This window comes from Capra hircus, chromosome 19, assembly GCF_001704415.2.
Source record: "Capra hircus breed San Clemente chromosome 19, ASM170441v1, whole genome shotgun sequence".
Classification (NCBI taxonomy): Eukaryota; Metazoa; Chordata; class Mammalia; order Artiodactyla; family Bovidae; genus Capra; species Capra hircus.
In genome coordinates, this window is record NC_030826.1 from 14,421,589 (window position 1) to 14,445,449 (window position 23,861).

General features: G+C 43.5%; 1 protein-coding gene across 1 annotated transcript; it reads left to right on the forward strand.

Annotated features, from left to right (window-relative positions):
• Positions 1,238 to 13,934, forward strand: SLFN14 (schlafen family member 14). The gene is made up of 5 exons (XM_005693334.2): positions 1,238 to 1,242; positions 5,375 to 6,441; positions 8,129 to 8,257; positions 9,702 to 10,416; positions 12,914 to 13,934. Exons 1-5 carry the CDS (start codon positions 1,238 to 1,240, stop codon positions 13,746 to 13,748), a joined length of 2,751 nt encoding a protein of 916 aa, XP_005693391.2. The 3' UTR covers positions 13,749 to 13,934.

Sequence of the window (23,861 nt, forward strand, 5' to 3'; positions counted from 1 at the left end):
TGCTTCTAGCTATCAGAGCCAAAATGAGAACTCCTCCCTGTTCTGATAACCTACTATTCATAGCCAGGGGACTTGACTAAGGAACTTGGAAGATGAGAAACTCTCTTTGCTCACCTTTCACATTTTCCTTTCTTCTCTGGATTTGGTTCCCAGTAGTTCATTAAAGAATAAGAAGGAGAACGTCCCTGGTGGTCCAGTGGTTAAGACTCTGCCTTCCAAAGCATAGGACCTGAGTTTGATCTCTGGTCCAGGAAGATTCCACATGCTATGGGGCAATGAAGCCACTGCACCGCAAAGAATGAGCCTGGATTCTAGAGCTTGTGCTTCGCAAGGCGAGAAGCCCTGATGCCACCGCTAGAGAAAGCCTGCGTGCAGCAACGAAGACCCAGCACACACACAACAAAAGAATAAGAAGGAGAAAGCAATCCAATTCCTAGTTCTCCTGCCCCATAAAATGTCTTTCCTGTTGACTGGGAAGAAAAAAGGAAGTATTTAGGTAAATTTCTGATTTTGAAGACTCCAAAGCAATCCAGAATCCTAAATTTGAGAGGCAATGGAAGGAGTAGGAGCATTTGTATTAAACAGACCTGACCACCCTCCAGCTCTTCCACTTGAAAAGTGAAAGTGAAGTCACTCAGTTGTGTCTGAGTCCATGGACTGTAGCCTGCCAGGCTCCTCTGGCCTTGGGCTTTTCCAGGCAAGATTACTGGAGGGGGTTGCCATTTCCTTCTTTCTCCAGGGGATCTTCCCGACCCAGGGATGGAACTCGGGTCTCCCCCATTGCAGGCAGACTCTTAACCATCTGAGCCACCAGTGAATCCTGGCCAAGTAATCTCATTTTCCATGTGGTGTGCCACACTCCCAGCTTGGTCCCTTGTGCCCAAAGGCACATGTCCAGTAAATGATGGTCGTTTCTGTCTTTCCAAAAGTAAGTAATACCAGAAGGATTTCAGTGAAGCTGAGAATTAAGGTAGATGGTAGAACTAAAAGTGAGACTTCAGGGATTTCCCTGGAAGTCCAGTGGTTAACACTCTGCACTTCCAATGAAGGGGCACAGGTTCGATTCCTGGTCAGGGAACTAAGATCCTACGTGCTGCACAGTGAGGACTAAAGGTAAAAAAAAAACGAGACTGAGGACTTCCCTGGTGGTCCAGTGGTTCCCTGGTTAGGGAATTAGGATCAGCACTCAATGTGGCCAAGAAATTAAAAAATAAAATACATGAGACTGGATTTGAAAATGACGTGAGTGAAAAGGGTTAAAGTTGAAGCTGAGAGCTGACCTTTGCACTTTATTAGTTTGTTGGTGATGGACAGGGAGGCCTGACATGCTGCGATTCATGGGGTTGCAAAGAGTCCAACACGACTGAGCGACTGAACTGAACTGTGCTGATTATTCATCATAGTATCCATTCTGCCTCCTGTCCTGGAAACTCTTTTCAGTACAACAGGTACAAAGGGTCTGCCAGCAAAGCAGAACTTCATAGGAACAGTAACCTTAGTTAATGAAATACGAGGGGTATTCAGAAACCTATTTACTATTGTCATTTCGTCATAAACAAGTTGAAGTAGATGGTAGATGTTTGATGGTTTGACTTAGGGGGAAAGAACTGTGTTAGTTTTCTGGGGCTGCTGTAACAAATTACCACAGCTTTGGTTGTTTAAAAGAACAAAAGTTTATTCTGTCACTGCCAGGAGTTTGACACAAGTGGGCAGAAATCAGGGTATCAGCAGGGGCTGTGCTCCCCTTCCTCAGAAGCTCTAGGGGGCAGTCTATTTGGCTGTTCCCCATGCTTGCTGACACCCCCCACATGTGGCCACGTCACTCCAGTCTCTGCCTCTGCAGTCTTTTGCCTTCTCTTTTGTACATATCAAACCTCTCGCTGCTGGTGCTCTTATGAGAACACTTCTGGTTTAGATTTAGGGCCCACATGGATAATCTCATCTCAACATCAGTACTTAATCACACCTGTAAAGATCCTTTTTTTTCTTGTAAGTGAAAGTGAAAGTTGCTCAGTCCTGCCTGACTCTTTGAGACCCCATGGACTGTATAGTCCTTGGAATTCTCCAGGCCAGAATATTGGAATGGGTAGCCTTTCCCTTCTCCAGGGGATCTTCCCAACCCAGGATCGAACCCAGGTCTCCCTCATTGCGGGCAGATTCTTTCCCAGCTGAGCCACAAGGGAAGCCCAAGAATACTGGGGTGGGTAGCCTATCCCTTCTCCAGCAGATCTTCCCGACCCAGGAATCGAACCAGGGTCTCCTGCATTCTTTACCCACTGAGCTGTCAGGGAAGCCCTTGTAAGTTAACATTTATAGGTCCATCCCCATCATCACCATCAATAAATGATGGCCATCAGTCAGCCCTCTATAAGAAACTTGATTCAGTTTAACTAGCATCCCCAAATGAGATAACCGTCTCTTATCTGTTTTATTTTTTTCATTTACTTGTTTTGTAAATTATACAAATGATGGACATTTATTGTAGACCATTTAGAAAATACAGAAAAGTTTAAAAAAAGAAGGAAAGGAAAAGAAATTTGATGAGAAATCATCTGTAATCCTCTCATCCATGATAGCCAAACCTTCATCAATGAGCATTTTTCTAGAAAGGGTCTAGAAAAGGAAGAATAGGAAAAATAGAATATAAGTAAGAACAGACACAGAGTTGGACTGTGAAGAAGGCTGAGCGCTGAAGAATTGATGCGTTTGAACTGTGGTGTTGGAGAAGACTCTTGAGAGTCCCTTGGACTGCAAGAAGATCCAACCAGTCCATCCTGAAGGAGATCAGCCCTGGGATTTCTTTGGAGGGAATGATGCTGAAGCTGAAACTCCAGTACTTTGGAGTAGTACTCTACCTCATGTGAAGAATTGACTCATTGGAAAAGACTCTGATGATGGGAGGGATTGGGGGCAGGAGGAGAAGGGGACGAAAGAGGATGAGATGGCTGGATGGCATCACAGACTCGATGGACATAGGTCTGAGTGAACTCCAGGAGTTGGTGATGGACAGGGAGGCCTGGCGTGCTGCGATTCATGGGGTCGCAGAGTCAGACACGACTGAGCGACTGAACTGAACTGAACTAAAGAACAGACAAGCAATTTGGAAGGTGATAAAATAGGTTAATATTGTTCATAATGGATATGTACAGGGCAGCTTAATTTAAAATAGATATAGAGCTTTGAAATGAAATTAACTATAACAGAAGATGCTTGTAGGGTGTATGAGAAAAGACATTCAGCCTTTCAGAGGTGGAAAGTTTTAGCTTTGGCCCTGCACTTGAAAACCCCTTAATTTTCCCATTACTCCTTCGTTTACTCCCAGAGGTCAGACTGTGGCCTGCCAATCTGCCCTGTCATGGACTTCTCTTGACTCCTTATCAGCCTTTCTCAGTGGGTCAATGTTGCGAAGTCTTGGGGAGTCTGGCAGAGTTCCTGCTCCTCCCAGGCTGATATCAGAAGGCAACAGGGACTGTGAGAGAAGGCAAACATTCAGACCAAACCCAGATGTGGAACTGAAACAGCAAGAGGAAAAGCAAGGGCATCAGGTAAAAAAAAAAAAAATTTTTTTTTAATCTCATCCATCTCTTCTCAGCTTTTGTCTGAGGGCATAAAGAACTTAATAAAATTATAGCTCAGGAGAATCTGGTAAAGGAAGATGAGTGAGAAATCTGGGGGCATGTGGAGCGCATAGATGTGCATCTGGAGCTAGACTCTCAGACCACTTTGTATCTATCACGGTTGTTATCAGCATTCAAGTAACATCCGTGAAGGAATAGTTCTTCTAGTTTAAAAGCAAGTAGATTTGTTTTAGTCCCAGCATGCAGAAGTTATAGGAAGACAGATTATAGCTAAAAATAAGCAAGCTATATATAACAGAGCTGTCAGAAAATAGAAGGGGACTAATTTGAGAGACAATGAGTTGTTATTGGAGGTGTTCAAGCAGTTACTGGACAGCAATTTGTTGGGAGTTGTGAATATTATAGAGAGTATTTAAGAACCAGATTGATGGTTAAAATTATCTTTAAAGTCCCTTCCAACACTACTGTGGTTCTATGATATGAATAGAATCTTACCAGAAATTTCTCTAAGAGCCAGACATTTACATTTGTATTCACAAATGTAAATGTATATCTATGAAAAAAACAACTCATCGGGTTGATTCTGGTTTGCTTGGAGGAAGTGAGAAAGCAACCAAGAGTAAACTAATGGCAGAGGAGGGGACCCAGCCCGCTGGATGCCTGCTTTCTTTTCCTCTTGGTGGATACAAACAACACCCACATGGCCTCTGCTTAGCAGAGATTATGGGGGGTGGAGGGGTGGGAGAAGAAACACGACTGGGCTCTCTTCTTCTTGAGGAAGAATTTTGGTTTGGGTTGGTAAATATTTTATTTTTCAATTAACAAAAACAAAGGAGGGGACGTTTCTGTAACATCTGCTTCTGGGGTGCCAACTTAAATTTAGATGGCTGTTTTCTAAACTGGGAAGCAAAAGGAGGTTGACCACAATTTAGTAACTATGTCTCAAAGGCTCATGTCCACTCCCAGGTCTTAGAGGTTCCCACAGGCAGAACTACTAGAAAGAAAGGAAAACTGTTCCTACATTACACTGTATAAGAAATGTACTTTTAGAAGAATGTCTGAAGAGCTTGAAAGATTTCTGCATTTGGTGTCAGTTGGCATTCTTTCAGGAGTAGAATAAAGCTTTTTTAAATGTATAAAATAGCTCATAGAGAATACCAAGTTTTATGTTTGTTTTTATAGCTAGATCTTGTACACCACACATACTTCAAAGCTATGCTCTCTTGGTTCTCTATTGTCTTCTTTCCCCTTTGAATTGTAAATAGGAGCATCTTCTGATGGCAACCATTTCTGTAAAATTTGCGTAGCTCCTGTAACAATCCATGCCCTTTATTTCTGGGCTCACTGTTGATGCTTCCTGATTTTAAATGAAAAACAGCTAAAATTTTCAACAATACAATTTTTTCCTCTATGGTTGAATATTAAGCATTTAGTTAATGCTCATTCATGCTGGGAAGCCTAAGGTCTTGACAAAGTTGGGAGAAAACAGTGGAATCTGACCTAGAAGGGTGGGATAGGGGGATGGGAAGAAGGCTCAAGAGGGAGGGAATGACTGTATACAGGTAGCTGATTCACGTGGTTGTACAGCAGAAACTAACACAACATTGTAAAGCAATTATACTCCAATTAAAAAAACGCAGTGATATCAAAGATGATTTCCAATACTAAAATCTATCTCCAAGAATTTACAGCTTTGAAGAAAATTTTATAATCTCCGGAATTCATGTTAATATTGAAACAACATTTCTGTCCTAATTATTTATTGGAACCTCTTTCTGTCATTGTTTGTGACGCAGAAGGGCTGCTGATGTGGAAAGCCTCAAGATGGAGACGGAAATGCTTTATCCCGAGATAACCGTAGAAGTGGGCAGAGTCACTTTCGGAGAGGAAAACAGGAAGAGGATGACCAATAGCTATTTGAAAAGAACTGAGAACTCTAGAATCATCCAAGCGACGTGTGCACTGTTAAATTCTGGAGGGGGTGTGATCAAAGCGGAGATTGAGGATAAAACTTACAGTTACCGATGCCACGGACTGGGACATGATCTGGAAACTTCTTTTCAGAAGCTCCTCCCTTCAGGTTCACAGAAATACCTTGACTATGTGCAGCAGGGACACAATCTTATGATTTTTGTGAAGTCATGGTGCCCAGATGTTTTCAGCCTAAGGATCTGCAGCTTGCGCTCCAATTTATATCAGAGAGCTGTGACTTCCACCATCAATTTGAGTGCCCACAGCGCCCTGGAGCTCCTCCTAGAGAAACAGTCTAGAACCCAGAGAGGAAGATCAAAGATGCAAGAGCTACATTCTCAGAAAGCTCTGGATAGATATATGCAGGAAGAGGAAGACATGAGGATGAGTGCCTCAGAATTTGTTAAAAAGGATAAGCTTGTGTATAAGGAGAAGCTCAACTTCACTGAGTCCACACATGTCGAGTTTAAAAGGTTCACCACCAAAAAGATCATCCCTCGGACTAAAGAAATGCTGCCTCATTATGTCTCTGCATTTGCCAACACCCATGGGGGATACCTAATTATCGGGGTGGATGATAAGAGCAAAGAAGTGTTTGGATGTCAGGGAGAAAAAGTGAACCCTGACTTGCTAAAAAAGGAAATAGAAAACTGCATAGAAAAATTGCCTACATTCCACTTCTGCTGTGAGAAGCCGAAGGTGAACTTCACTACCAAAATCTTAAATGTATACCAAAAAGATGTCCTGTATGGTCATGTCTGTGTGGTCCACGTGGAGCCGTTCTGCTGTGTCGTATTCACAGAAGCCCCGGATTCCTGGATCATCAGGGACAATTCTGTCACGAGGCTGTCAGCTGAGCAGTGGGTAACCATGATGCTGGATATTCAATCAGGTAAAGCAGAAGAGAAGCCATTGTTCAATCAGGAGGCAGAAACTTCTGTCTTCATTTGGTTATTTGTCCAGGTAAAGAATGGGGCTTCCCTGGTGGATCAGCCGTAAAGAATCTGTCTGCCAATGCAGGAGACGCAGGTTTGATGCCTGGGTTGGGAAGATCCCCTGGAGAAGGAAATGGCAACCCACTCCAGTATTCTTGCCTGGGAATCCCATGGACAGAGGAGCCTGGTGGGCTACCATCCATGCTATGGGGTGGCAGAAGAGTTGGAAATAACAGCAACTAAACAAGAAAAAAAGAACAGAAATCTGCTTTTGCTTACAAATCTTCTCCTATTTAAGGGTGATTTTCTAGTTTTAGTTCCAAAGACTCAGAATATGAACTGTGTGAAGTCAAGAAAAGCCTGTATGTCATCAGCCATGAATTTGTGAAAGTTCCTTTTTAATTCTTCCTTTAAGCTTTTTAAAATAACATTCTTTTCTTAAAAGTTAACATGTATGTAATAGGAAACCAAAAAAATACAAGAAGCAAAAGCCAAAGTCATTCATAATCACAAGCAGTTTACCGTTTGATGTATCCTTTTTGGTCTCATTTTTACACACTGTAAAGGTCTGCTGAAACAAATTTGCAGGCTGATATTCCTACGCTAAAACATTCATTTTTAGTCTCTCTAAAGGTGATATTTTAGAGAAATGCTGTTTAAGAATAGCTCTCCACTAATCCTTTCAAGGGAACCTTGTTGACAAATTTGAATTGCTTCAGTAACATTAGCCCATACCTTGAACCACTGTCAGGGCTGGGGGCACCACCAAGTGGAGAAAAACTAAGAACTTATGCAAAAGGAGGTGCTGGGGAAGGGGGTGTGGAAAGAGGACTTTGTGTTTTCACTTCTTTTCAGTTTTGCTAAGCATCAGCCCTGGTGATTTCAGATCAGCCCATAAAAGACTTATAGGCTGAATGAAATGTATCAGTTTGCCTCCAGCGTCATTTAGTTCCAGATTTTGTAAAAAGAAACTTGGATCAAGACTTGAGTGATTGTATTGGACTATGCTTTCTCTTATCTTAGATTAGAGTTTCCTTCACAGACACACACACCAAGCTAGAGATTCTACCACTTTTTTTTTTTCTAAACTTGGCAGGGGTGCGGTGGAGGGGGGCGGGGACCTTTAACAACTATCACAATATAAAAAAAATTACTGTGCTTACTTAAAAAAATTTTTTTAGGCATGCTGGACCTTAGTTCCTATATTGACCTTAGTTGCCTGGCCAGGGATTGAACCCATATCCCCAGCATTGGAGGCAGAGTCCTCACCACTGGACTACCAAGGAAATCCTGTGGTTACTTTTTCTGCCATCCCACCACCACCACTACTAGAAACCTTTTCTGTTTAGGGGTGACCTGGAACCAGAATATTAGAATTGGAAGGAACCGCAGGGACCACCTGCTCACCCTTACAGGATAGAGAGGAGAAATGACTTGTCTGAGATGAGTCACAGGTGACTTGGAAGGTGCATGGCCCTGTAGGAGTCCCGGACCTCCTTCCTAACGTGCATGAACTATTGACAGCGTAGGAAGAGGGCGGGCAGCTCAGGTATGGCACATGTCATACGTCAACTGTAGGAAGAGCAATAGAAAAGTTCTTTATCATCTAAAATGATGCTTTGTGGGTTTGTTTTTTTTTTTTAGTTCCTTCCAATTTGGAGGCTGACCACAGCCTTCACCTGATTTCATCAGCTTCATCTCCCCTAAGAAGCCTGTCATATCCCATCAAAGTGCTAGAATTTAAGGAGGCTCTCCAACAGCACCTGTTTCCAGGTATTCCTTCTTGATTTCAATTGAGGGGACAATTTATTCCCTAAAATTAAGTCGCCGGTGGGGGGTGGTTGGTAGCAATGCATCCCAGACTTCCTCCTTGGAGAAGGTCAGATGTAGGCTCAGCAGACACGATGGTCCTGAACCAATACACATGGTGGACTCTTGTTTTCAGTCATTAAATCCACCCTATACTTCTGTGTACCTTTGGGCTTCCAATCACAGATAGCTTTTTTTCCCCCTCCAAATATGAGAGAATAAATTTGAGAGAACTGCCCCCCTGGCTTTCCAAGGCAAAAGGAAGTGAGCCATGGGGTCACCTGGACGCTTCCAGGCAAGAGTCCAGGCAGAGTCTAAGGCAGAGTTTCTCAACCTCGACCCTGTTGACATTTGGATTAGATAATTCTTTTTTAAATCAAGATTTTATTTTTAATCGGAGGATAATTGCTTTACAATATTGTGTTCGTTTCTGCCATACGTGAACATGAATCAGCCATAGGTATATACATGTCCCCTCCCTCTTGAACCTCCCTCCCACCTCCACCCCATCCCACCCCTCTAGGTTGTCACAGAGCACTGGGTTTGAGCTCTCTGCGTCCCTCAGAAAATTCCCGCTGGCTAGCTATTTTACATCTGGTTTGAGGGAGGCTGCCCTGAGAATTGGAGAAGGCGATAGCACCCCACTCCAGTATTCTTGCCTGGAAAATCCCATGGACGGAGGAGCCTGGTAGGCTGCAGTCGCTGGGAGTCGGACACGACTGAGCGACTTCACTTTCACTTTTCACTTTCATGCATTGGAGAAAGAAATGGCAACCCACTCCAGTATTCTTGCCTGGAGAATCCCAGGAACGGGGGAGCCTGGTGGGCTGCCGTCTATGGGGTCGCACAGAGTCGGACACGACTGAAGCGACTTAGCAGCAGCAGCAGCAGCAGCAGCAGCGGCCCTGAGAATTGTAGGAAGTTTAGCTGCATTTCTGGCCTCTAGCCACTAGATGACAGTAGCACCTCTCCAGCTACAAAAAGTCAAACCATTTCCAGACAGTCCCAAATACCCTACTGGGGTCAAACTTGCCACAGGTTAAGAATCACTGTTCCAAAAGGAAAGTTCTTCGTTTCCCCAAAGCATCAGTTTTCTTTCTCCCTCTCTCTCACACACACACCCTTAACAAGAAGTACCTTCCTAGAGTTACTGGGTCGTTAGGGTTGAGGACAGAGTGCTAGTAGGCTGCTCTGTGAAGACCCCTCCCTGATTGCCCTTCCCTGCATGAGAGCTGTCAGAAACAGGGACTTCACAGCCCTGGCCTGTGAAGAGGAGGTGCTTTATTTGCAGATAAGGAAACTTATCCTAGTCACAGTTCCGTGGCTAGGCTTACTTCATTATGAGGTCGCGGGAATACTTAAATGTCCTTTTATAAATGTTAGTAACCTCTATTCCTTGAATTTTCAGTGACACGGGAAAAGATTCAGTTTAAACCAGAATCCCTCTGTAAGAAGCTCTTCTCAGATCATAAAGGACTGGAGGAATTAATGAAGACACAGATAGATCCTTGTTCTCAGGGGTTTGTGATAGTTTCCAGAAGCTGGGCGAGTGATGTCGGCTTAAGGAAGGAGCAGTATGTTCTGTGTGATGCTCTCCTAATAGCGGTGAATAGCCCCCTGGTACTCTATACCATCTTAATGGACCCCACGTGGACTGGGGGTCTGGCGTATGCCCAGAACACTGCTCGTCAGTTAAAGCAGAAACTGGGAACTGTTGGTGGTTACACGGGGAAAGTGTGTGTCATTCCGAAGCTGGTGCACCTGCCCAGCACACAGTGCAAACCCAGAGAAATCGCCTTGCGCTATCCCCAACCCTACAGGCTTGCTGATGAGGACGAAATGGAAAAATTGTTGCAGGCACTTATCATCGTCTCGCTGTGCTCTCGATCCCTTCTGAGCGACCAAGTGGGCTGTGAATTTTCCAATTTGCTCGTAGTGGAGCAGTGTGAGTTGCTTTCACAGAGCCTTCAGGAGACACGAGAACTGTTCGTCCATTGCTTTCCAGGAACCAGAAAGACAATGCTGGCTATAAAGATCATGGAGAAAATTAAGGACGTATTCCACTGCAAGCCCAAGGAGATCCTCTATGTTTGCGAAAGTGACGCCTTAAAGGATTTTGTGACGTAAGAACCTCACTAACTAAACGCAATAAATATATTTAGTCAGTCTCTCAACAGCATTGCACCAGTAATCTGTGTCTTTAGTGTAAGATTGTGTAATGCCTTTGAGGCATACAGGCGAGAGCCCAGACTATGTGTATATTTGCAAGTGATCAAGCAGCTGAGCTAGAAAAGAGCACTTTGCAGTGTTCATGCTTAAACATCTCATTATCAATTAGCCACATAGGCATAATTTTCAATTTGTAGAACTAGAAACATTTTTCCCCACAGTCTGCAGCCTTAAACTTAAGAAAGGCTGACACGAATCCATCTTGCTTCACATGTGCTTTCTGCTTGATATTTCATGTTTTAATAGGGCACTGATATGCTTTCGTAGGGTATCTCAGTCAATTAGACATTCTACCTAACACGAACTTGATTTTAAATGCCGTTTGATTTCATTTATAAAATATTTTTACGTGTTTGACTTATTCTGATTCAGCCATTTTAGAAACCATGCGCATTTGCTTCTGATTTAAATTTTTTAGCTTTCAATTTAGTAAAAGAAATTGGCTGTTATTCAATCCAGCGCATGAGGGCTTTTCGTTTGTGGTTTGTTTGACTTATTTATCAAGCTAATCTTTTTTGAGCACCATTTATTTGCTAGATGCAGTGTACATTTAGTGTTAGAGGAGGAAAATATGTTGAAGACCTTGCCGTAAAGCCCAGTAAGACAGAGAAAAGAAAAATAAGCAATGGGAATGTTGTATAATTAGTGTGATAGTAAAGATGTGCTTAAACTTAGCTTAGGCTATAGTTTGGTCAGCAAATACTCTCCAATGAAGGACATCCTGACTTCTTTTTTAAGAAGTCAATAGGAGGAGTGCATTAATTGGGGGCTCTTTGGGCAAAGGACACAGCAAATAGAAAGGCATGGAGATGAATCAGAATGGTAGGTCTGCCTGGAGCAGTGAGGAGCTGTGGGTGTGTGACAAACGATGAAGTTGGAAAGGAGGCAGATGCCAGATAATGAAGGATCTTCTAAACTGCTGAAGCTATGTTCTTTCTTATGCTTTATAGGTAAGTTTTAAGAGAACCCCAGTCAAAAGCCAAGTTAAATTCAACAAGTATCGATGAGCACAATGTGAGGGGGATACAGAGATGGCTAAGAATCAGCGCTTTTCTTCAAGAAGTCTACGCTGTGCAAACTGGAAGAAAAGAACTTGAATAGTTGTGACTCAGGGGTTTGCGATTCTGGACAAAGGGATTAAAGCCCCAGGGACTACATGTGCAAAATCAGGAAATCTGTAGGGATGGGTGATATGACTTGAATCTAAATTAGAGGAGGCGATAAACAACTAAAAAATTTTAAGTACATATATGCATGTATATCTATTTATATGCTAAAATATACTATAAATGAAAATTGAGCTAAGTAAGTAGGATGGTAGCTCCATGGAGGCATAGCCCTGTAGACTTGGTACCCTACCTAACATCCTGACACGTCATGGAACTCAGAAACCTCTCGATGCTTTCCTAACCAAAATCTAGAGAGGCTTCTGGCATTGTACTAAAAATAAGTGGGAAAGGAGCATTTTCTTTAGAGGAACTTATAGGAGCCCATATTTCTTTTTCATATGAAAATTATGATATGCCTCTAGGTGACTGCTTATCAGCTCTAAAAAAGATAGAAAGTAAAGAAATAGTAGTAACAAGTGTAAATTCATTTTGAGATTTCCCTTAGATATAAGGAATTTATCTTTAGGGATTGTTAAGCAGTAGAAATGGACTGTAGTAGAAATAACAAAATCTTCTACCTGAGTTCATTTTAAAAGTCTCACATGCTGATTTAACTTGATAGCTCCAAGGATTAGGGTTTGCAATATGCATTCTGTCAGGCGGGCTTTCTAGGTAGCTCAGTGGTAAAGAATCTGTCTGCCAAGCAGGAGACACGAGTTTGACTCCTGGGTCAGGAAGATCCCCTAAAAAAGGAAATGGCAACCCACTCCAGTATTCTTGCCTGGAAATCCCAGGGACAGAGGAGCCCAGCAGGCTATAGTCCATGGGGTCGCAAAAGAGCTGGGCGTGACTTAGCGACTGTGCGTGCATGCTAAGTCACTTCAGTCGTGTCCAACTCCATGAGACCCTATGGACTATAGCCCACTAGGCTCCTCTGTCCAAAGGATTCTCCAGGCAAGAATACTGGAGGGGATTGCCATGCCCTCCTCGAGGGGATCTTTCCCGACCCAGGGATGCAACCCCCATCTCTTACATCTCCTGTATTGGCAGGCAGGTTCTTTACCACTAGTGCCACCTGGGAAGCCTGACTTAGTGGCTAAACAACAATTGATGTCAGGAGCCTTGTAAGAAGAGCATTTTTGTAGTATTCAGGACACTGCTGAATCAGTGAATCAGCTTCTGGATGAGAGCCAGTCTCGAATGCCAATCCAGAGAGTCATAAATGCATGGCGTTCCCTTTATTTTTATGCCTGAAGTCCTATTCTCTCCTTCCTCCTTACAGCCAGCAAACGACCTGCCGAGCTGTGACCCGGAAAACCTTCATGGGAGGGGAGTTCCCAAAGATCAAGCACATAGTGATGGATGAAACTGAGCATTTCTGCAGTAAATATGGTGACTGGTACATGAAGGCCAAGAGCATCACCCACCCAAAGGTGAGGGGCGCTGGAAGTGAAAACCCACACCACGGGATTCTCTGGCTTTTTCTGGACCCTTTCCAAGTCCATCATGGAGATGGCAACGGCCTTCCGCCTCCATCTGCTCAGTTTCCTCGGAAAACAATCACCAGCGGGATCCACTGTGCTCTGGAAATAGCGATGCTCATGAAAGAAGAAATGAAGAGGATCAAGGAAAACCCTCACCCCAGCGTGTCTCCAGACACACTGGCGGCGTTCAGGGAAGCTTCGTATGAAGAAGCAATGCATGCCCAGGCTTTGCCTGGGGTGTGTGAGACAGAGACTAACTTGACCACAGAAGAAATCGCGAGACACGTGGCAGAAAGATGTCACCACCTGTTCCAGCGTGGCTATCTGCCCAGAGACATAGCAATTCTGTGCAGGAGAGCGGAGGACAGAGGACGCTATGAGCTTGCACTGCAAAGAACAATGGAATTATTTGAGACCTGTGGACCCACAAAGGTTGTGTTCAGCCAGGCCTCTGGTGTTCTGGATGGTCACATTGTTTTAGACAGTATTCAGCAGTTTTCAGGCCTGGAGAGGAATATCGTGTTTGGGCTCAGTCCGGAGTATGCCCTGTCAGAGGAAGTTCATAAGCTCTGTTTTGCCTCGAAAGCCATCAAACACCTCTACCTGCTTTATGAAAAGAGGGCAACCTTCTGAAAATTATTTCACACAGTATAGGAAGGGACAGAGAGCAGAGTCTCCCTGCTCCCCAGCAGGTGGCAGCTTCGCCCTTTTATCTGTCACAAGCGAGGACGTCAAGGCTCGGTCAGAATTGCATGGAGCCACAGAACTGTCTCCTGGCACGGGGCCTCCATTTGCGGGGTCTCTGGGCTTCCCCACTCCCCTCCACCTCTTCCCTGGGACTTATGATGGGTCCTTTGCCTCTGAGTTTTCTAATCCAATCCGGGTTTCATCTTGTCCAGCCACAGAAAAGTGAAAGTGAAAGTGAAGTCGCTCAGTCGTGTCCAACTGTTTGCGACCCCATGGACTGTAGCCTACGAGACTCCTCCATCCATGGAATTTTCCAGGCAAGAGAACTGGAGTGGGTTGCCGTTTCTTTCTCCAGGGGATCTTCCCAACCCAGGGATCGAAACCGTTTCTCCCACATTGCAAGCAAACGCTTTTATCACCTGAGCCACCAGGGAAGCCACCAGTCACAGAGGTGCTTTCCTTAAATACAGAACTGATTTTGTGACATCCCTGCTAATGTATCTCCAGGGCGTCCCTGAAGTCTTCAAGCCAAACTAATTTTAAGGGCTTCCCAGGATAACACTCTAACTTACTCGTCTAACGCATCCTTCGTTTTAAGTCCATCTTTCAGTGTTTCTAACCCACCCCCGCCTCACTGGCTTATTTTGGAGGTGGAGTAGGGTGCTCTCCAAGCGTAAGTCCAGGAGAAAGTGTGGATATATGCTTTTGGCTATTATTTCAGATAAAGCCCATCAGCTTTCCAAGAGGCAGGAAAGCAGGTGGGTGGGGCTTAGAAAAGTGCTCTTAGCTGCCTCTCTGAATTGCTTGGGTCACCAAGGCAGCCAGTCTGAACCTGACAGTCGTCAGCTCTCCTTTCCCTGGATTGGCTTCCTCTGCCTCCTGTTGCTCCAACTACCTACTTCTGTTTGCCTTTTCTTGGGGGCTTCAGGGTACTTTTAAGTGGGAGAAAAAAAAATTCCACAATTAGTTAGTTTTCTGTTTTCGTTTTTTGGGTTTATTTTTGGCTGCATCGGTTCTTAGTTGCGTCATGCGGAATCCTTCACTGCAGCGCAATGGACTCTCTAGTTGTGGCCCACGGGCTCAGTAGTTGCGGGGCGAAGACTTAGTTGCCCCAAAGAATGTGTGATCTTAGTTCCCAAACCAGAGATCGAACCCACATTTCCTGAAAGGCAGGTTCTTAACTACTGAACCACCAGGGAAGTCCCAGTTAATTAGTTTTTTTTTTTTTCAGTTAATTCGTTTTTGATGAAGCAAGAGATACCAGTATGTTAACATTTGGAGAATTGAAGGTGTGTGAATTCTCTACAAATAATTTAAAGAGTCAAAAATGCAGGAAGAACTGGGGGATGGAGAGAATGGGGACTGCTAAATTTTAGTCATAAGCCTCAGGGCCATTTGACTTTCTGGACTTTAAACTATTTGCATACACTGTATAATTTTTGATAAAATAAGTTATTTTTAAAAAAGAATCAACTGTTTTAAGGATTGCATGTGAGAGTCTTTGTCAGTACTATGCAGAGAGTTCGGTCAAACTTAAAGTAGAAGGCCTAATCCAGGGGTTCTCAATCCTGGCTGCTCTTTATAACCCTCTGAGGAGTTTTAAAAAATATCAGGTACTTCCTTGGTGGTCTAGTGGATAAGACTCAAGCATTCCCAATGCAGGGAGCCCAGGTTCGATCATCCCTGGTCAGAGAACTAGATCCTACTACGTGCTGAAACTAAGAGTTCACATGCTGCAACTGAAGATTCTGCACGCCACAAGTGAGACAAGGTGCAGCCAACTAAATAAAAACATAGAAATAAATAAATATTAAAAATAAGCCAAAACAGTCATCAAGTCAGACATCAGACCAATTACATCAGCATCTCCAGGCATGGGCTTGGACACTTCATAAAAGTTGTCCAAATGACTCCACTATGCCACCAGGGCTGAGGACTCATGCACGCTTCCTTCTTCTGGTCTGTTCTTTCTGTCCCCAAATGTATAGGTACACTTTTCTCTTCCCATTAGATTGTGAGCCCCTTGAGAGTAAGGATGGCACTTACACCTCTTTAGTTCCCCCAAAAGTAACTAGTAGAGTGCCTTGAATATGGCAGGTGCTCATTAATTATTTATTGAATGGACTTGCTCCTTTCAGAAAATCAGAATCTACTGGAACAATGCTTCTAGTCAATAGAATGAATATCTGATTTTGGAGACTTCAAAAAGGTCAGTGTGGAGAATAATTAACACTGCCATAATGAAGAATTTAAGAGAATAAAGGAATTCAAACTGTTTTTAGGCAAAGGTCCATGTTGATGGAAGTTTGTTAGATTTGAGTTTGAGATTAGGAATTGACGGGGACTAAGAACAAATGGCTAACTTGAATGTACTTAGAAGTCTACATTTTTCTACAGACCCTTAATATAATAGATAAAACAGTTCATTTGGTCAAATAATATGCCTGCTATGAGAAGCTTCTAAAACTTAATTTTAATAAAGAAAAGTAACTAACACACATTGTAAATCAACTACACTCCAATTAAAAAAAGGTAATTCTATTATGTAACTTTGAGGACTGGAGAAATGCAAAATAAAAGGTTCTTATCAATTTGCTATCTAGGCAAATTTTTTTTTCAATTTCGCTTATTTATCTCTATTCTTTGTTGACTTGCAAAAATATTTTTACATAGTTACTATGAAGTTAGACAATCAACTTCATATCATGTGTGTGCGTGTTTTCCATGTAAACTTTTTGTGAGGCACTGTTGTAGCTTGTATTATTCGTCTCAAGGCTTCCTCACTCCCTAGATCTACACCGCGTATAGTTCCTGACACCAGAGGTGGAGTGTGTTTTCTACCCTCTTGGTGTGGACTTGTCCATAGGGCTTTATTCGGCCAATGAGATGTTAGTAGTTGTGACGTGTACAAAGGCTCTGCCCATTTCAGCATTAGGCCTACTCTCCTGAGCTTCTGCTACCATCTTGTAAAGACGATGTCTTGAGCAGCCCACCAGTCATGGAGGAATGAGCGATGTCGACTCAACTGATCAGCCAAGTTCCACTGATCTGGCCTGGATCAGCCAAAATCCAACTGACCTGCAAATGCAGAAGAAATAAAGATTTCCTGTATGACTGAGATTCTAAGTTTGTTTGCTTGGCAGCAGTAGCTGACTAATGCTGGCATTTCCCTGTGTTGTAGCTCCATCTTCACAATGATCATTTTCAATGGTCGTGTGATATCTCAGATTATACAATAATCATCCTCCTAATGATTTGGGTGACTAGCAGTCTTACACTTTAAAATCAAGCCAAGCCTATATTCTACTCAGGCATATGAGTTTTGCTTTCCCTGGTATATGTATGGGTCCCCAGATATGAGATGACTGGATCAAAAAGCCCTCGATAAAAGATTCGCTTTATTTATACTGGTTCTGATGGACAAAGAAGTGTCCATCTTTGCCAAAGTGAAGTGAGGGTGTTATAGTTGCTCAGCCATGTCCAATTCTTTGTGGCCCTATGGACTACAGCCCAACCAGGTACATTTGTCCATGGAATTCTCCAGGCAAGAATACTGGAGCGGGTTGCTATTACCTTCTCTAGGAGGTCTTTCAGACCCAGGGATCGAACCCAGGTCTCCTGCATTGCACACTGATTCTTCACCATCTGAGCCACTGGGGAAGCCGGTGAGTGCTTAGAAAATCCCCAGATCATTGTATGTAAACACATACAGATCTGTTGCCTTAAACAAGAGAACAAAATGCTGACATCAGGTTTTGATAACAAAAGAGGTGGTGGCCTCTCAGAAACAGGTGGCTCAGATTATGCTGACTGTATGCAGAGTAAAACCAGGATCCGTCACCCTAACCCAGAACCTCAGAAGGAGAATGTAACTTGGAGAAGTACAGATAGGAAAATGAATTATGCAACCTTAATATTATATATCAATAAAAAAATATTCTGGTCACTTGAAACTGATGTTGGGTACTATCCCAGAGAAAAGAGAAGACAGGATAGTTCTAAACATCAATCAGTTCAGTTCAGTTCAGTCGCTCAGTCGTGTCCGACTCTTTGTGACCCCATGAATTGCAACACACAAGGCCTCCCTGTCCATCACCAACTCCCGGAGTTCACTCACACTCATGTCCATCGAGTCGGTGATGCCATCCAGCCATCTCATCCTCTGTTGTCCCCTTCTCCTCCTGCCCCCAATCCCTCCCAGCATCAGGGTCTTTTCCAATGAGTCAGCTTTTCGCGTGAGATGGCCAAACTATTGGAGTTTCAGCTTTAGTATCAGTCCTTCCAAAGAACACCCAGGACTGATCTCCTTTAGGATGGACTGGTTGGATCTCCTAGCAGTCCGAGGGACTCTCAAGAGTCTTCTCCAACACCACAGTTCAAAAGCATCAATTCTTTGGTGCTCAGCTTTCTTCACAGTCCAACTCTCACATCCATACATGACCACAGAAAAAACCATAGCCTTGACTAGATGGACCTTTGTTAGCAAAGTAATGTCTCTGCTTTTGAATATGCTATCTAGGTTGGTCATAACTTTCCTTCCAAGGAGTAAGCGTCTTTTAGTTTCATGGCTGCAGTCACCATCTGCAGTGATTTTGGAGCCCAAAACAATAAAGTCTGACACTATTTCCACTGTTTCTCCATCTATTTCCCAGGAAGTGATGGGACCAGATGCCATGATCTTTGTTTTCTGAATGTTGAGCTTTAAGCCAACTTTTTCACTCTCCTCTCTCACTTTTATCAAGAGGCTTCTTAGTTCCTCTTCACTTTCTGCCATAAGGGTGGTGTCATCTGCATATCTGAGGTTATTGATATTTCTCCCGGCAATCTTGATTCCAGCTTGTGCTTCTTCCAGCCCAGCGTTTCTCATGAGGTACTCTGCATATAAGTTAAATAAGCAGGGTGACAATATATAGCCTTGACGTACCCCTTTTCCTATTGGGAACCAGTCTGTTGTTCCATGTCCAGTTCTAACTGTTGCTTCCTGACCTGCATATAGGTTTCTCAAGAGGCAGGTCAGGTGGTCTGGTATTCCCATCTCTCTCAGAATTTTCCACAGTTTATTGTGATCCACACAGTCAAAGGCTTTGGCATCGTCAATAAAACAGAAATAGATGTTTTTCTGGAATTCCCTTCTTTTTTCCATGATCCGTCAGATGTTGGCAATTTGATCTCTGGTTCCTCTGCCTTTTCTAAAACCAGCTTGAACATCTGGAAGTTCACAGTTCATGTATTGCTGAAGCCTGGCTTGGAGAATTTTGAGCATTACTTTACTAGCATGTGAGATGAGCTCAATTGTGCAGTAGTTTGAGCATTCTCTGGCATTGCCTTTCTTTGGGATTGGAATGAAAACTGAACTTTTCCAGTCTTGTGGCCACTGCTGAGTTTTCCAAATTTGCTGGCATATGAAGTACAGCACTTTCACAGCATCATCTTCAAGGATTTGAAATAGCTCAACTGGAATTCCATCACCTCCACTAGCTTTGTTCTTAGTGATGCTTTCTAAGGCCCACTTGACTTCACATTCCAGGATCTCTGGCTCCAGGTGAGTGATCACACCATCTTGATTATCTTGGTCATGAAGATCTTTTTTGTACAGTTCCGCTGTGTAATCTTGCCGCCTCTTCTTAATATCTTCTGCTTCTGTTAGGTCCATACCATTTCTGTCCTTTATTGAGCCCATCTTTGCATGAAATGTTCCCTTGGTATCTCTAATTTTCTTGAAGAGATCTCTAGTCTTTCCCATTCTGTACTTTTCCTCTATTTCTTTGCATTGATCGCTGAGGAAGGCTTTCTTATCTCTCCTTGCTATTGTTTGGAACTCTGCATTCAGATGCTTATATCTTTCCTTTTCTCCTTTGTTTTTTGCTTCTCTTCTTTTCACATCAATAGGACTCTTAAAAAAATTTTTTTTTGGCCATGCTGTGTGGCTTGTGGGATCTTAGTTCCCTGACCAGGGATTGCACTCATGTCATGTGCAATGGACTCCTAACCACTGGACTGCCAGGGAATTCCAGATATGAAATTTTTTTTTTTTTAAGAGAGACTCTGCCATGGAGAAACCCAGGTAAGGAAAGAGGAAGAGTAGAGCGGTAAACTAGATTTCCTATGAAGCTGAGCTGCCCCAGTTTTGCCCAAGGTTTTGGAGAGGTTGAACATCAAATTATCTTCAAGAGGCTTCAATTTGAAATAAGCACAAGATTTACAATAACCATTTGTTACTGTTTACTGAGATGTTATTATTGATACAACCAGCTACTATTTGCTAAGGCTTGGCATACTTTCTTACAACTCTATGAGGTCTATCATATACACATTATTCCAGTTTCATAGATGGTACAACTGAGGCACAGAGAATTTAATTTTCTTAAAAGCACATGTCAAGGTATCCAAGCTGAATAAATAAAGCATTTAAAGAGAATCCTTGATTTAATCATCTCAACTGTGAGAGCATAGGAATACTCTGAAGATACTCCCCAGAGGTGAGAATACTCAAGTTTGCTATCAGGATCCTCTGTCAAGCTGTCGTCTCTAGAAAGCATTGGCCACCGCTGAAAGGAAAAACAGCTGAGTAGTCTCTGCTGTTTCCTATATTCAGTGTCTGCCAGCTCTCCCAGAGCCTCCTGATCATTCTGGAGAAACCTGAATTTCTTTTTCTGCAAAGCTCAGGATCAGACTCAGGCCATATTCCTGACCTGTCCAAGATCAGGGACTCCTAACATGAAATGGCAAATCCCCTCTGAGACGGCTACATCTTGGCTTCTCATACTGCAAACTTGGGGGGCTTCCTGGTGACTTTATGTAAAATTCCAATCCGTCTTCTTTCGAGTCCCTTGATCGGGGGGAGGGGGAAGGATGTATATATATATATATATATATATATATATATGCTGTGCTCGAGTGCTTAGTCATGTCCGGCTCTTTGTGACTCCATGGACTGTATCCTGCCAGGCTCCTCTGTCCACAGAAAATTTCGGGCAAGAATACTGGTGTGGGTTGCCATTTCCTCCTCCAGGAGATCTTCCCAACCCAGGGATCGAACCCATGTCTCCTGTGTCTCCTGCGTTGGCAGGTGGGTTCTTTTACCACTGCACCACCTGGGAAGCCCCGTGTATATATCTTGCATGCGTGTGTGCGTGCATGCTAAGTCTCTTCAGTCGTGTCTGACTCTGTATGACCCTGTGGGCTGTAGCTGCCAGGTTTCTCTGTCCAGGGATTGAACCCACCTCTTTTTTGTCTCCTGCATTGGCAGGCAGGTTCTTTACCTTTAATGCCATCTGGGAAGCCCTCACTAATGACATTACAGAAAGATGGAAAAGCAGAGAATAACAAAAGAAAACTCATCTCTGTTCCGACCACCGTATCACACAGTTGCTTTCATTCTTGCTTATTCATTTCCAGTGTTACTCCATCGGCAGATATATTTCAGCAGAGTTGTAATCATAGTATACACTGCATTTTGCATCCTGTTGGGGTTGGTTGTTCTGGAGGTCTCTTTCCACTCCGCAGTCTCCCATTGAGACCTTGTCCTCATTTACAGCCTAGGAAGGAGCAACTCTTGGTGTAGCAGAGTCTCTGATGTTCCAGTTGATTCCTTGGCCAAATCTGCCTGAATTTACCCCTATAGGGGAAGAAGATGATGTAAAAAATACAGGAACTCTTCACCAGGACTTCCCTGGATAAGGATCTGCCTACCAATGCAGGGTACATGGGTTCAGTCTTGGCCCAGGAAGATTTCTCAGGCCTCAGAGCAACTAAGCCCATGCACGAGAAATACTAAAGCCTGGGCTGCAGCCTGTGCTCCATGATAAGAGAAGACACAGCAATGAGAAGCCTGCACACTGCAAGGAAGAGTACCCCCTACTCACCACAGCTAGAGAAAGCCCAGAGCACATAAGTAAATATTTATATATTTTTTATTTATAAATAAATGAAAACATCTTATCAAGTAAAGCAAAACGACGACAACAAAAAAGAAGCTCTTTCCCAAACTCCATAAAATATGGAGGTGGACGTGGAGGGTAGACATTTTAGTGAACTCAGAACAGAGGAACATGATTAGGACAGAATAATTCTTCTTCCCTCATTTCCTCACAGGTCATGCTGAGAAGCTGGCATTGGGGCTTGTGTCTTCCCTGAAGGATGGATGTTGGCAGGCACACAGCTCAAGAGGTCTGTAAAACAAACCTTTGTTGATCCAAAGATACCTAAACAGTGTTGTCCAAATTTTCCCGAGAGGAATCACCTGGTGTGGTTGTTAAAATTCCAGAACCTAGGCCCCTCTCAGCTCTAGGGAATTTGGAAATCATTTAGGAAACCTGTTAAATGTTGCCAGAAGGCAATGGCAACCTACTCCAGTACTCTTGCCTGGAAAATCCCATGGGCAGAGGAGCCTGGTGGCCTGCAGTCCATGGGGTCGCTAAGAGTTGGACACGACTGAGCGACTTCACTTTCACTTTTCACTTTCATGCATTGGAGAAGGAAATGGCAACCCACTCCAGTGCTCTTGCCTGGAAATGGGTAGAGACTGTGATTGGATTACAGGAAGAGCACTCACCCATTTCTTAAAACGCTATCCAGAAATGACCATTACGTCTATCAGACTGAGCTTTGAGGAGATGCCCATGTACTTGTGTGGGTTTCAGAGCCAAATTCAACAAGGCTCAGGCACTCAAATGTGATTTGGGCAGTTTAACTGCTCTTTCTCGTATGAAATGGAAATAACCATTATTATATCCATCTCTCAATGGTGGTTGTAAAGATTAGATGCTGTGTTCCATGTGCTTGGTACACAATCTAAGTGTCAGCAAGCAGTAGCTATTAAACCACTTGTAAATTCTCAGTGCCTGGCATATGATCAAGCACAGTTGCTTAATCTTTCCGAAGCTTAGTTTCCTCCTAGGGAAGGAAAGTTGAGGAGTGTGAAATATCCCCCCACTACCTGTCTTCAGTTATTTTAGCTGTAGATTAACACAAGACAAATGAACAAGACAGGGACTTCCTTGGTGGTCCAGTGGCTAAGACTCTACCCTTCCAAGGCAGGGGCCCCATGTCCAAGCCCAGGTCAGGGAACTAAATCCCTCATGCAGCAACTAAGAGCTCAAATGCTGTGACTAGAGATCCTGCGTGCTGGGACTTCTTTGGGGGCTCAGTGGTAAAGAATCTGCCTGTCAATGCCGGGAACAAGGGTTTGAGCCCCGATCCAGGAAGATCCCGCATGCCATGAAACAACCATGCCCACGTGCTACAACTATTGAGCCTGTGCTCTGCAACACGAGAAGCCGCTGCAATGAGAGGCCTGCACACTGTGACGAGAGCAGCCCCTGCTCGCCACAACTAGAGGAAAGCCCAAGAAGCAACGAAGACCCAGCACAGCTGTTAAAAGAATAGAAGATCCTGCATGCCCAGCTAACACACTGCACAGTTAGATAAATAAATAAATATTTTTAAATTAAAAAAAAGGAAAAAATTAATATACACAGAGGTCATAGAAATTCTACCCCTATGCCCTAACCCCACCCAGAACCAAGTGACCAAAGCAGTCTGTTCATATAACATTCTTAGATACAGAATTATTTATGAAGATTTTAGAAAGGTGTTTGTGCTTGGGGTAGTAGACTCATGAGGGAAGAGAGTCTGTTTATTTGGCTTTCTTAGCCTTGAATTCCTTAGCTGGTGATAAGCATACTCTCTATACTCCTGGCATAGGGGGATCGTTTCACATGGGTGATTGATTTTCTACTTTTGGGGGGAATGAAGGGGAGGTCAGAGTGTTATTGTTTTAATATCAATCTTTCCCTCACCAGCTCTTTCTCCAGTAACTTTAACCCCAAACAATCAGTATACCACTGTGGCATGTCATGGGGCAGCCTGCTCCAAGCCTCAACACAGAGGTACTATGAAATGCAGGCACAATGCTAAATCCTCTGTGAAAAGTGTTAGTTGCTCAGTCGTGTCCAACTCTTTGTGACCCCCATGGACTGTAGCTCATCAGACTCCTCTGTTCATGGGATTCTCCAGGCAAGATTACTGGAGTGGGTAGCCATTTCCTCCTCCAGGGAT

What these genes read in the sequence shown, in the direction of transcription:
- SLFN14 (XM_005693334.2), top strand. An exon ending in GATGCTGGATATTCAATCAG is followed by an intron (nt 6,442 to 8,128) that starts GTAAAGCAGAAG and finishes TTTTTTTTTTAG; the next exon opens with TTCCTTCCAATTTGGAGGCT. An exon ending in GCCTTAAAGGATTTTGTGAC is followed by an intron (nt 10,417 to 12,913) that starts GTAAGAACCTCA and finishes TCCTCCTTACAG; the next exon opens with CCAGCAAACGACCTGCCGAG.